General features: G+C 27.3%; 1 protein-coding gene across 1 annotated transcript in view; it reads right to left on the minus strand.

The window, feature by feature from the left end:
• Nucleotides 1-14,927, minus strand: part of LOC107446386 (G protein-coupled receptor kinase 1) — a 136,099-nt gene that overhangs the window by 58,000 nt on the left and 63,172 nt on the right. Inside the window, exon 2 of the mRNA XM_016061016.3 lies at nt 6,009-6,085. Coding sequence (XP_015916502.1) covers nt 6,009-6,085 — 77 coding nt within the window. The remainder of the gene's footprint in view (nt 1-6,008; nt 6,086-14,927) is intronic.

Consider the following 14,927-nt stretch of genomic DNA (forward strand, 5'->3'; position numbering starts at 1 on the left):
TAGCCGCGGATTTGCCCTTTTTTTTAATCTTTGTCGCGACTTGATATCGTTTCTTGTAGATTATTTTCAGTGGGACTGACTTTGTGATCGTCGTTACCTTGTTCTGAACGTAACCTATTATTGAAAAGAATATATAAAGAAGTGTTTCTTAATTAATAAGGTTAATTTTTTTTTTGAAACAAAACTTTATTTTTTATTTTTAAATGTGAAAATTAATTTTGATATTATATGTTTAAGTATTATTTTACATTATTGAATTTATTACAAACGGAAATCTAATTTAAGGTGCCCATAAAGAATTAAATTAAAAAGTAATTAAATTTGTTAGGCTATTTTTTACTTTATTTTAATTTATTAAAAACTTTTCGGATAAAATAATAATTTATTGGGTTTATTACTGATTTTAAATTTATAAATCTTTAGTTGTTTTCATTTTTATAAATAAAATTATAACAAAACTTACTTTTCCTCTTTTGGATTTGGACATAAGTGTTTATTCAAAACTACTATACAACTTTGTTTATTCAAAAAAATTAGTAATGTTTGCGATTGCTACTTCTTTTTTTAAAATCATTTAGCACTTCGTTCCTTTAAAGAGTATAATCGTGTTTTTTAATTTCCTTTCAATATTGTCAGTTGAATATATTATCGAATATCATAATTCTTTTGTTTTTATTTTTAAGAAATTAAACCTTACTTTGTTTTTTCGTTCAGAATTCGGTAATTATTCAATTTGACTTTATTATTTATGTGAAATAATGATAAAAAATAGTGTTGTTTTAAAAGTGTTTTTTTTTGTTTTTGTTTAGTTAATTTAGCACTTTGTTTTAAGCATACAAATAATTTTTAACGAACTTATTTTTCAAATTTTCTTTCTATATTGTTAGGTAAATATATTGATAAATTTCAATTTTATTTATTTTTTTATTATTTATTTTTAAACTAAGAAACCTTTTGTTATTTGCGCGATCATTTTTAGAAAATATAACATTAATATCTTTCTCAAGCAAAACATATACATCAAATTCATAAATTGATTTAAATCAATCAAAGTATGAAGTTTTGATAGAAATCCGACTTTATGCGCCTTACAAGTACATGAATTTCTAAAATACTATATTGCGATACATCGCTATATCGCGATGCAAAACTGACGATGCATCACGATATAAAATTTCTTATATCGCCCAGTCCTAGTCTTGATACATTAAAGAATACCGCGAATTGAATTACTAATTACGCCATTAATAATCATAATTATTAACACATTTTATTATACATGCAATTTACATTGATAAATTAGCAATAAAATTTTTACTGACAGCAATAGGGCTCATTTATCTTCGTAAAATTTACCTACTCTGTTACTGTGTCCTATGTAAGTACAGTGAAAGAGAGCTTCTAGAATAAACTCTAGAATCTCAACAACAAGGAATACTTCAGAATTAGTATTCTAGAGCAAGTATTTCACCAGTTCAAAGGTGCTGATTTTAAAAGTACCATTTAAAACTGTATGTAATGATCCTAACAGATCGAGGAAATAATATGTTGGATATATTTTCAGAAATAATTTTTTATTTCATTGAATTGTGATTCTAAAAATATTGTATATATTATATCTTGTTAGAACATTAGTATCTGTTGTGAATGAGTATCTCAAATTTTTCTGAGAATACCTTAGTACATTATTTTCAGTTTCTAATAATATGTGTTTTTAAGAAGGTTAATTAAAATTTTTAAAGCACAGAATATAGAAGTAATGGATAGATAAATATTTCAATGTATGCAGTTTTTATTTTATTCTATTACAATCTAAATATCCAGAGCTGATTTGTTAATAATAAAATGCACTTTTGAAAAAAACCCACTCGGGGTTTTTTCGGGTTGGGTAAAATCATAACCCTGGTATTCAGTTAGTTTCAAATAAATGAACGACGAGTGCTTAATGTAATGAATTTTGTTTAATCCATAGCACAAAATATTAAATATTTTGATGAAAATCTGATCATTAATCAGTAAATTAAAATCCAGAAACTTCCACTTGCCTCGAAAATACAGAGACAGTAGTGAAAAGAAATATTTAACTTAAAACAATTATATTGCATAAAAATACTTAAACATAAAAGCACTTCGCAAATTATGCTGAGGAGAAAATCTCCAAGAAGAGCTGAAATTCTTTTCCAGAGATTAAAAGCATTAAAATAATTAGATAAAAAAAATGTAAAATAAGAACTGGGAATGATTTAATCTTTTTAAATTATAGAAGAAATTCGCGCATCAAAACACAACGAAAAACTTACGTAAGAGGTGCTAATCACAATTTTTTTTCTTTCCTAACAAAAATATAATCTTGCATTCCTCTAAAAATGCAGTTCCTAAAAACATTAAGAACACTGTTTTGTAAAGAGGGGAAACCAGAAAAAGTTAAGTCTTTTCAAACAAAGAAAAAATAAATTAATGTTAATCAAATTACTCAAGAAACGGATAATGAAAGAGCATTACTTAAGAAATTTTTGCGCGATTTTTATTTTATGGTTTACAATATCATAAACTATCTATCAATATTGACAGAACAATCTTCAGGATAACAATATACAACAGTCAGTATTTTTCTTAAAGCTGTTTGTTACAATGCAAATATGATTTGTTGTTATAATGTAATTTACTCAAGCTAATTATTGCTTAAAGACTTTCGCAACCAAAACACTTAAATCAACATTTTTTTTAATAATTTATTACTATAATCATCATATATTATTATATAATTATAATGATTATAATTATGATTATTTTATAATATAATTATTATATTATTCATTATTCTAATGAGTAAATAATTTTATAATATATTCCCTAATTTGCAGTATCATAAACTATCATTATTAACAGATCTATCATCAGGATAATAATATGACAACAATCATACCTTTTTAAAAGATGGTTGTTACAAAGAAAATAGGATTTGTTGTAATAATGTAATTTATTCAAGCTAATTATTTCTTAAAGACTTTCTCAACCTGAACACTCAAATCAAAAATTTTTCAAATAATATATTACTGTAATCATCAAATATAATTATGTACATAATTATAATAATTATGATTATTTTATAATATAATTATATTATTCATTATATTATTTATTAATAAAATGATTAAATAATTTTAGAATATAGTCTACTAATAGATAAATATCATAAACTATCTATCATTATTAACAGATCTCGTCTTCACAATAACAATATACAACAATCATACCTTTCTTAAAGATGGTTGTTACAATGAAAATAGGATTTGTTGTTATAAAGACTTTCTCAACCTGAACACTCAAATCAAAAATTTTTTAAATAATATATTACTATAATCATCAAATATAATTATGTACATAATTATAATAATTATGGTTATTTTATAATATTATTATTATATTATTCATTATATTATTTATTAATAAAATGATTAAATAATTTTAGAATATAGTCTACTAATAGATAAATATCATAAACTATCTATCATTATTAACAGATCTGTCTTCAGGATAACAATATCAACAATCATACCTTTCTTAAAGATGGTTGCTACAATGCTAATAGGATTTGTTGTTAGAAAGACTTTCTCAACCTGAACACTTAAATCAAAAAATTTTTAAATAATATACTACTATAATCATCAAATATAATTATATAATTATAATAATTATGATTATTTTATGATATATTCTACTAATTTGCAATATCATTAACTATCTATCATTATTAACAGATCTGTCTTCAGGATAACAATATGACAACAATCATACCTTTCTTAAAGATGGTTGTTACAATGAAAATATGATTTGTTGCTATAATGTAATTTATTCAAGCTAATTATTTCTCAACCTGTGAACACACAAATCTAAATTTTTTTAAATAATTTATTACTATAATAATCATATGTTATATAATTATAATAATCATAATTATGATTATTTTATAGTACAATTATTATATTATTCATTACTATGCTCGGACCTTATGCCAATAAACAAGCCTGTCTCATATTAAATAACGCCCTGATTTTCCTAAATAGAAAATTTTAAAACTTAGCAATCAAATATTTAAAAAGGCTTCAAAAATACATAGGGTAAAATCATCAATTCTGAACAGATTTTTACCCAACGCATATTTTCTAACACAATTTTCAATTTCATCTTTTTCTCTTTTATAATTGTTTCATTATTTCACTTATCACTTCACTTATTTCTCTTTTTTAATTGTTTCATTTTGTACCCTATAGTCAATAATATTATACACATTATTTTGTAGAAACGTACTGATAGTGAATAAATTTAAAACTGGCGAGGTTATTTTTTTCTTCTAAATATTGTATTATTAACTCTCAAAAAAAAACTATTAAGAGAGAAATAAAATAAATTCTCCTACTCTTAAGAAAAACTTATTTTCATAAAAAAAAATACGTTTTTTTTCAAAACGCAGTTGAATCAAGGACAGAATGTCAATAAATTGCCATTGACGAATTTATGGCAGAGTTTCAATATTTAAAGCTCGCAAAATCTAAAAATAGAAATTTTAATACGCCTTGTTACGCACGTAATTGTCAGTTTTATTGCATATATTTTTCTAAATCAACATTTATAGATTTCAAACACGTACTAAACAATAGTAATTAAAAACCAGTATAAATTATAAGCAAGCATAAAATAAAATACACAAAGCGTGATCGAAAACTTCAGAGCGCCACAAATTATCTTACAATAAAATTATTGTGTCAGCGAAAGGAAAAAAAAGAAAACAATTTTGCAGTTATTATTTGAGAAAAAGAGTAAATATCTTTGAAAACAGTTTAAAAATCTTTTTTTTTTTTTTTTTNTTTTTTTTTTTTTTTTTTTTTTTTTTTTTTTTTTTTTTTTTTGATCAATGAGTTAGTTGAATGTATAGTTAAAAAAATTAATAAGTTACTGCCAGAATTTGCCTTCTTGGAGGACTTTTTGATGGAACTAACCCGCATTTGCGTTACATGGAGAGGAAGACCACGAGAACCTTCCACGGTCAGTCTTGACGGCTAAGGGACTCTAACCCATGGTCCGTCTACCACTGAGGATATTTCACGTCAGCACTGTGGTCGGTGCAAGCCGGATGCGGAATTCGTATCGACCAGTCATCGCTGGGATTCGAAACCGGTTCACCTCATTGGAAAGCGAACGATCCCCTGAGCCATCGCGGCTCGCATTACTGTTATTGTAGCTAACTATTCCTTATATAATCCGATAATTACAATATATTCTAAATGAAACTTTCTTAGTTTTCCTATATAGCTGAAGTAGAAAGCGATCCAAATTTGAGACTTCTATCTCATTAAAAACGTGCTATTTAGCAACCATACTTTCCAATAGGGTAATTACCCCCCTAACTGCCCCGACAGTTACAAAATAAAATGAAATTTTCTTAATTTTCCTATAAAGCTGATAAGGAGCACACGATCCAAATTTAAGACTTCTATCTTGTTAAAAACGCGTTATGTATCATTATTTCCAATTAGCCTTATTACCCACTAACTACCCAAAAAATTACAAAATATATAAAAATTAAACTTTTTTAATTTTCCTATACCCCAAGTTATTATTTTCTCAATTTCGTCTAGTATGATTATTTCTTCAATAGTTAACTTGGTGAAGTTATTATTTTACTATGTTAACCATTGAAAAAACTATCACATTAGCAATTAGTTGCGAGGATATTTTATAAAGAAGGGAAAACTCATGGACAGGGTGTTCTAAATCATCGCCCTAAATATATTCTCTTTCATATCTTTGCAAATAACAAAGTTTGATACCATCTACATTTGGATATTTCACCACGGTACACGTGCATCACACAAAGCGATCCCACATTCTTAGAAATGCTGCTAACCCCTGCTCTTGATTAGAATATCAAATCTTATGCCAGAATAACAAAGTTCTTCAAAATCGCAATTTAATTAAAACAGAAAAGACAATAGAATAACACTTACCTAACTTTTGGTTGAATATTTTATCGAACGTTACTTCTCCCATTTTTTCTAGGTGCTTGTGCATTACACTACGTACACTGGAAGAGAGAAAAAAGAGAAAATTAAGTTTATAAACAACAAAAATAAGTTTTAGAGTTATAAAACTTTTTATGTATAAAAAATACAGTTTTGCACTTAATCTATTTACAAGTAAGTCTGACAGTAATATATGAAGACTAAAAGGGAAGATAGGTTTATGTCCATTTTTCACAAAAATGACAATTGAATCGCCATCTGTTGCCTTTTGAAAAATACTAAGTTTTGAGAAATGAATGTGAAAACCCGAGAGTTATTATGCAGTGAAGATTGGCCGCACTATGGAGGGGGGGAAAAGCTATGTTTTCGAGGGCAAAAACGTTTTTCTCCGAATCAACTGTGGAGGACATAAATTGTTCTTTCCCGCTTATCTTACATATTAGCAATGTAAGCATTTTTCAAGCTAAATCGAAAAACCTTATAACCAAGTCATTAAAACTTAATAGTTTAGATATTAGAAGAGTTACAAAGTCCTAAAGTGTACCAAGTACATTTAATTTCCACTTAATGTAAGATTATTTGAATTTCTACAAATAAATAAGTGAACTGATTAACGAATTAGTTATATGTAATATGTTCATCAATTAAATATAATAAAATACGTATTTGAGTACTCATTTGAACAATTTATCCATTTTACTATATTAATACAATTATAAAAATGTATCTATTCTATTGCACTCTATTTCAACTAGCTGTGTTCTTTTAGTAATAAAAAATCGTACTTGACTTTGTGAAAATACTGTACCTTTTTCTTATTACCTTTATTAAAACCAATAACATATTGATCTTAACATAGTATTTAAAATGTGAAATCTGTACTCAAATAGCCTGTTTTAAAAAGTTAAATTATCAAGAAAATTTTTTTAAAAAAATGGAAGAGAAATGTCAATTATACTGCACTGGTGGATTCGCTGACGCTTCCCAACCCCCGAAGACTCCTATACAATCCTATATGGTTGCTTTGCAAACCATGCTTGCTTTGCAAACCATGCTTGCTTTGCTCGCTACTATGATAAATCCCTTTGAAATGTGTTCAAGCGTGAGATTTTAAGAATATAAATCGCTTATGAAAATTTTTAAAACTTAAATTTTTTACTCTTTAAAAAAAACATTTCAAGTCAATAATAAATTATTGAAATAAATTTTAAATTGAAATAAACGGCAAGCAATGAAAAACTTTCATCAGGGCAACGTTTAGCAGTGTTCTTCCCTATGCGTTTTTCTGAAGGTCGGCATGCCCCGCTTGCCCTTTTTCTGAAAATAAGTCGCCATCCCTTATAAACACTAGCTTTTTATTATATTTTTCAAGAAAAGGTTGCTTTCTTAACCACCTGTTTCAATGAAGAGTTCACTTCTTATTTGTTAGTTAATAATAATTATTTAACTTCATTCCTTTTTATTAAAATTTTTCCCATACTGTCTAGTAATATAATTGAAATTCGCATGGTATTCGCCTCCAAAGATATTCACATCTTTTATTTAGAAGGGAAGTATATTAATAATTCTTTTAGTGATTAAATGTACTTAAAGGTTTACTTTCTCATAATTTTCAGTTTAAAATGAATTTTAAAAAAAGCTTTAAAGTTGTACATCAATTAATCCTTTTCTTTAGCTTACTTTTTTTAAAGAAAATTTATACATCGAGATTGTTTTTTTGCTCGCCTTTAATTACTTTTCAAAAGCTCGAAATTTTTCAGTTATTTTGATAATGAGTGAGAATTACTTCGTGAGATATACATATAAAATAGTAAAAGAGGATCACTTAAAAATTGAGGATCAAATTTAGTTAATACATAGTATTATATATTTTGATATATTTTAACTGTGATAAGATAGTGCCATTTCAGAACTCAAAGTGCCCTTTTCTGGCACAGGCGGATGCACCCTGCTCTTTTTTTATTCCCAAAGAAAACTCTGCATTTAGTTACAATTCCTAAAGTACTTTTTTTTCCCTTTGTCTAGAAGTGAACAGCCCAAAAAACTACATATTTCGGTCATGGAACCGATGTTATGTTCTTCAACATGAACAGTTAAATTATGAATGACGGCACGTCTCCTACGCATTCTTTCAATGTTACGTCTTTCATAACTGTCAGCAAAGCTTTCTTCTGCTCTTCAAGTACGTTTTCTTTTTATTTATTATTATACTTAAAAAGCGTAACAGCACGGCTAAGACACATATTTCACTGATCAATAAATAAATTATTAATTAAAACATAATATAGAACGCTTCATTTGTTGATGTGAATTATTAACTTTTAACCTTTCAATTCTTCCCAAACTAAAAACTCAGTTTCAGTTTTCGCTGTCCACGCGGGAAAAGAATTTTCATTCAGAAATTTTTAAACATGTACGTTTACACTTTCAAACTCATGGCAGCTCATATACTTATTATGTTAATTTTTTGTTACCAATGCGGGGGAGGGATGGGGATTTTCTTATATTTGGCTTGGTTATTATTATATACTAGGTTTTCTGGGGAGATTTCCGTATCATGATCTGTGGCAGAATAATCGCCAAATCTTGGAAACTTCCGGGCAGTGGCCTGCAAGAAATTAAATAAAATAAAAATAAATAAAAAACATCACAGAAAGGGACCAACTCGAAAGATATACTTATATTTGGGTTGTATATGGGAATTTTCTTATACTTCTTATAATTTGAGACTTCTATCTCGTTAAGAACGTGCGATTCAGCAACCATTTCTTCCGATAGGCCATCCATAACCGTATGAGGGAATCATTTAGAAATATATAAATGAATAATAAAAACAATCGTCGATTACACTGCTCATTGATATTGTTTATAAATAAATATTATCCACTATTTGCTTAAAGAAAGAATAGCATTTATATTATTCTCAGATTTTATTTCCTAGATACAATGAGACATCAAAACAAACTATCGCACTAAACTGTTAAATTCAAAACGAAATCATCGCCGAGTTAACTAAGTCAATTACACTTCCGTTTGTGAATGAAATAACTCACTTCAAATTCAAACGTTTCAACTCGTACAAAAACTAAAAAAGGCCTCAGCATCGACGAACTGTAACTGAAAAAAAAAGGAAGAAATCGCCGTAGCTTTTTAAACATTATCCATACTCCATTAGCACCACGCCATCAACTCCATCTCAACCTTCAAACTCAAAGCTCACCCGCAGAGCGATCAGGGATGGTACATTAAACGCAGTCGTTTATCCATAACGACATTGCAGCCAGGCTATATAAATTTCCTCACCAAACATACCGCAGACTAACAGAAACAGAGACAACATGAGCAACGAAGATTTATATCGATACGTGTTTCTGTGTATTTGGGGTATTAGCGTAAGCCTCAACTATCTTATGATGGTCCCTACTCGATGACTTTCAACACTTAGCACACATTAGCGACATCATTAAAACGGTAAACGTCCCTGATTTATCACGATTTTTGGAAAGAGGAAGAACTCTAATTACAAAGTCGCGGCAAACTGGAGGTCTCCGTGGTTTTATTTTAATATGAGAACGGGGAAGATATTTTGTTGAATAAGTTGCTTGAATGTATAAAAATCGTATTTTGCCACAGAACTCATACGATACAGTTGTAGAGAAATCGGAAACATATAAGATTTATAATATATATATATATATTTTATTTATTTATTTATTTTTTTTCAAGAAAAACTAGCTTTTATATCCATATTTGCTTATATACTTCAATGGAACGAAGATGTAATTTTGACTATATGACCACAAGACCTTACCAAAGGAGAAAAAAAGAAAGAAAATGTTGGCTATTTTTATTTGAAACAAGTCATACCTTTTTTTCTTCTTTTTTTTTCATTTACATTTGAAAGCCTATTTAACTTTATTACGCTATAAAAAAATATTTCTAAAAAAAATATTGTTTTGCTTTTTTCTAAAATAAATTTTTGTTCTGTAAAAAAAATAGTTTTAATTTGTAATTAAGGCAACCATAAATTTGTTTTTATTTCCAGTGTGTTTAACTTTTTAAAAAATGTGATATAAAGTTGATGATAGACAGTAAGAGAAGATGGTTAGGACAAAATATTAATGGAAGGGTACACAAACAAACAAAACAAAAAAGATGTTTGAATTTAAGCACATCAATAGCATTCTCTATTTTCTACATTTCCAAAAAAAAAAAAAATTCAGTTCCTATTTACTACATAAGCTTGATTTTAAAAAAGTGTACGATCATAGCACCCAGTAGAGAATCTCTGTAAAATCAAATATTTTGGCTGCTGTCGGCTTAACATTATTTAAGAAGTAATTTTGTAACATTCATCATGTAAGCGTAGATAGATATAAAAAAATTAAAGACTATTCATTGATCTTCGTAAAGATTTTATATTTTGCTCGTTAAATGCATCGCATAGATAGCTCATAATTCGATTAAGAAATTGTTCGGTATAAGTAATACATAGGTTACAGCTTGACTAAAAAATGCTGCTAATATCGTTTCGTCCTACATAAAAACAACTTGTGCAAACATAGTAGAATCAACGCCTGTATTACGCACTTTGTGATCAACAATAAGCCTAAAACTACTTTTAAATGACTACACGCTGTGTACTGAAGAGCCTTAAAAATGTTCAAACAAGTACAAAATCACTATTTAAAAAAAATTGCATTGAATGGCATCTTAGTCAAAGAATATGTTAAATGTAAATTTAGTGAATTTGAGAAAGTAAGTTCCGAGTAAAAAGATGACAGAAGCATCAAGAAAAGGTTTACAAAACATCGTTTTTTTTTCCAACGAAAACATTTTTAATTGAAGGCTTTGTTCAATGAAATATTTATTGTTATTCTCAGATTATAATATGTTCCTAAACCTATGGGGAGCAGTGAATTCATACCATTAATTTGCAAATCTTTTCATTAAGCTCTTCAAATATTACTGTTTAAATCATTCGTAGATATGTCTGGTATCACATGTGAAATAATGATAAAGGTACCAATTTAATAATATAACAATGAGAGACAGTTTTAGGTTTTAAAAAAAAAATAGCTTCAAGGAGAAACCAGTAAAAAGGGTAGTGGAAAGCTCTAAAATTATTCACAAATCTAACAAATAAAATGCAATAGATATGAAGCAGTACATTTAAAAAATTTAAGTCCATTGCGATTTTACCAGTGAACAAAAGCTTGAGAATTTAGGATTTCCATACTATGAGAAAAGTCTTCATAGTAACAACATGCATTAGAAAACATGTAGGAAAATAAACAATGGGAATCCACGGTTTAAAAGCCTGCAGTGTGGTATTAATAATCTTCGAAAGCTTTCAAAAAAGTAATTTTGCTACAGCACTCATTCAATTGCAATAGATATGAAGCAGTCAAATTACAATGCTTTTTCACGAAAGTTTTAAAATTTTAAATCTATTACGGTTTTACCGGTGAACAAAAGTTGGGGAAATTAGAGTTTCCATACTATGGGAAAAGTTCTCCCGTTCTCCACGAGACGGATCGATGATTTTGACATCAAGAGAACAAGAGGTATCCCGCTTCCTCTCGGGCATTTTCAGGACTCAAAATAAAGGAGAATTTCTGCATAATCAAAAGGAGCAGTTGGAGATTTTAAAGAGGCGCATCTCAAGTGATGAAAATGCCTCTCCCTCCCTCCAGGATAATCGTGATTTAATCCCCTTTTCAAAAAGTTAACGCGTAGCTAAGTAATTAAACTTTTGGAGTCGTATTATATGTTTAGGACTTTTCAAAGCGATACCAAACTGCAGTTTCCGACTAAATAGTTCTTATTGGGTTCTTCAAGTTTAATTCATTTATTACCATTTTAATTTTAGACCCCTAACGTTATTTAACGATCCAATAAACCAATTCTCTCTACATTATCCAATTAAAAAAATATATTACTTGAAAAAAAGAATGGTATGCTAATCCGTGTAGCTCAACAAGTTGAGAAGTTTCTTTTCAAAAGTATAAATTTTCAAAACTAAATTTACTGTAAAAACTACATTGTTTTGGAATAAGCTACTATGGAGAATAGAAACAAGAGCAATATTCAATTTATATAGGTATGTTTAAACCCTATTTTACGATCACCATTAAAGTAAAGCAATAAACTTAACAGTGGTTTTTCACACAATATATTGAACTAGGTTGTATAATCTAAGAAAATCCATCACCAAGATTCAAGAAACCATTAATCTGTCAAAACTTGCCAAAAGATTCAAGAAATGGTTAAATTTAAAACAATCTAGACTCAAGAATGATTTATATAGGCTTGTTAAAACCCCATTTTATGATTATACATTTCGAGTAAAGCTATAAACTTAGCAGTGATTTTTCAACCCAGAACATTGCAACAAAATTCATCCCTAAGATTCAGAAAAACCATTAATCTGACAAAACCTATCCCCTAAGATTCAGGAAACCGTTAAAATGTCAAAACAATCTAGACTCTAAAAAAGGATGATTTATATAGGCGTGTTAAAAACCCGTTTTACGATCATACAATTTGAGTAAAGCTATAAACTTAGCTGTGGTTTCTCACCCAGAAACATTCATCAATGAAATGGACTTGGTAGCAACAAAATTCATCTTAAAGATTCAAAAAACCATTAACCTATTCTAAAGATTCAGGAAACCGATCAATTTCCTAACAGAGCTTAGCTAGACCTAGGATCTAATTAGGGTGTGACAAATTTGCATCTTATTAGGACTCAATTATAAAGAAATGACTCATCAAGATTCAGGAAACCATTAAAAAGCCAAAACATAGCTTAGCTTAAGCTAGGATCTAATTAGGCTGTCATAAATTTGCATCTTAAAAAGACACAACAATAAAGAAGTGACTCATCAAAATTCAGGAAACCGTTAACATAGTTTAGATTAAGATAGAATCTTATTAGGGTGTGACAAATTTGCATCTTATTTATAGGACACAATAATAAAGGAGTAACTTATCTCAAGATAAAGGAAACCGTTAAAAAGTCAAAATACTGCTTGGCTTAACCTAGAATCTAATACAGGGTTCCCACTCTTTTATCAAAGCAAAAATTAAGCACTTTTAAGGACTTTTATCAAAAAAATTAAGGACTTTTTTTTGTAGAAATTAAGGACCTTAAAAATGATTATTTATCATCAAATAAAACACCATAGATTAATAATAATAGATTAAAAAAATGGAATAGCTTTTCTTCAACTCAGTCATCCTTTAAAAAATTTTAAAAAAAACTAAATAAAGAAATGTTTAATACAAATAATCTGTATTTAATTAAGATTAAATTGCATTTAATCACCTCACATAGCTTTTAAGAATATAAAGAAAAACTCAAAGAATTCAGATTAAACATTAAAATTTTCCATTTTAAAAATAGAAAGAAATTGTGTTAACAGATAGAAATATATAAATTAAGATGGTAAATTCATTAAATTAATAAAAAGAAACTAACATTAAAGAAACTAACAAATATAAGTTTATTGAGGTTAAGACAATTATTTTAAACCAAGTAAAACCTAATTATAATAAGCTAAAGATTTATTAAAATCACAAAATATAAAAAATTTAATGATTAAAATCAGAATATATTCAGTACCTAATAATCAGGAAAAAAGAAATAAATAAACTCAAGGAAAACTTATTAATTAAAATTAAGAATTGAGAAACAGAAATGATAATTAAAATAAGTGCTAACATAAATATTGAAACACAGGACAAGGCAGGATGTAATGATCAATTGAAATAAAAATGAAAAAATTCCATATCTAAAAATTGAAAATGGAAATAATTCATTAAGTACAAAATTTATTGTGAATGAAGGGGAAAAAACAGCAAAAAATAGTGGAATCAGAAACATCATTCATAAAAAAAGATGGAATTAGAATTTCTCCAATTAAAAAGTATTGTGTCTTGTATAGAAATTAAAGGAACTAAATTAATCGACGATAAAAAAAAATTTGTTCTTAATAAAGTATTGTCTGAAATTATAAAATAATAATTTGTCAAATAAATCAAAGGCAATGAAAATTGGATGCAAATATGGTTTATATATATATATTACTTATTATAAAATAGGGAATAATGAATAGTGATTTGGTCGAATAGTCAAATATCTGGCCAAATAAAACGGCCACCTACCCAGTGATCAAACAACATTTTTAAAAAAAAATCCTTAAGAATTTTTATTGTTTATGTAAAAATAGGCCTGGGCATTGTAAGAAATTTTATATCGTGATTGATCGTCAGTCAGACATCGCGATGTATCGCAATTTAACGTATGTTTGAAATTTATCAATGAGAGATCTTTAAATCAATCAAAAATAAATTTATAACAAAAGAAAATGTTAATTCTAAAAAACAAATTTATTCTATAACATCAATAGCATTGCTTAATTTTTTCAATTAAAATAAAGATGGATTGACTTAAGACTGTCTTAAGGATTGACTTGCCTTAAAGTAAAAACAAACACAAGCTTTATTTAAAAAAATTTTAAAATTAAAAACGACTTAGATTTTTTAAAAATAATAATAAAACTGTTACAAAATATTTTACATACATTACAAACTAAAAAAAAAAGAAAATGTCCACTTAAATAAAACATTTTTTAAATTATTAGTTGAAAAAAAAAATGTGCTTTTGAAACATTGTTAGGCTTTTGTTAATTACTTATTTAAAATAATAAAGTTGTATTGACTAATGGTCAAATGGTTTTAATGTAAGTTTTTTTATTTATTTATTATTATTTTCCTTTCTGAAAATGAAATAGACTAAAGATTTAAATGTTTAAAAATAATACTCACTATCTGACAAATTATTAAACGAACATGTATTGAAGGGATTTTTAAAAAAATATATATATATCTTAAAATAGT

The sequence above is a fragment of the Parasteatoda tepidariorum genome, chromosome 6 (assembly GCF_043381705.1).
Source record: "Parasteatoda tepidariorum isolate YZ-2023 chromosome 6, CAS_Ptep_4.0, whole genome shotgun sequence".
Taxonomy (NCBI): Eukaryota; Metazoa; Arthropoda; class Arachnida; order Araneae; family Theridiidae; genus Parasteatoda; species Parasteatoda tepidariorum.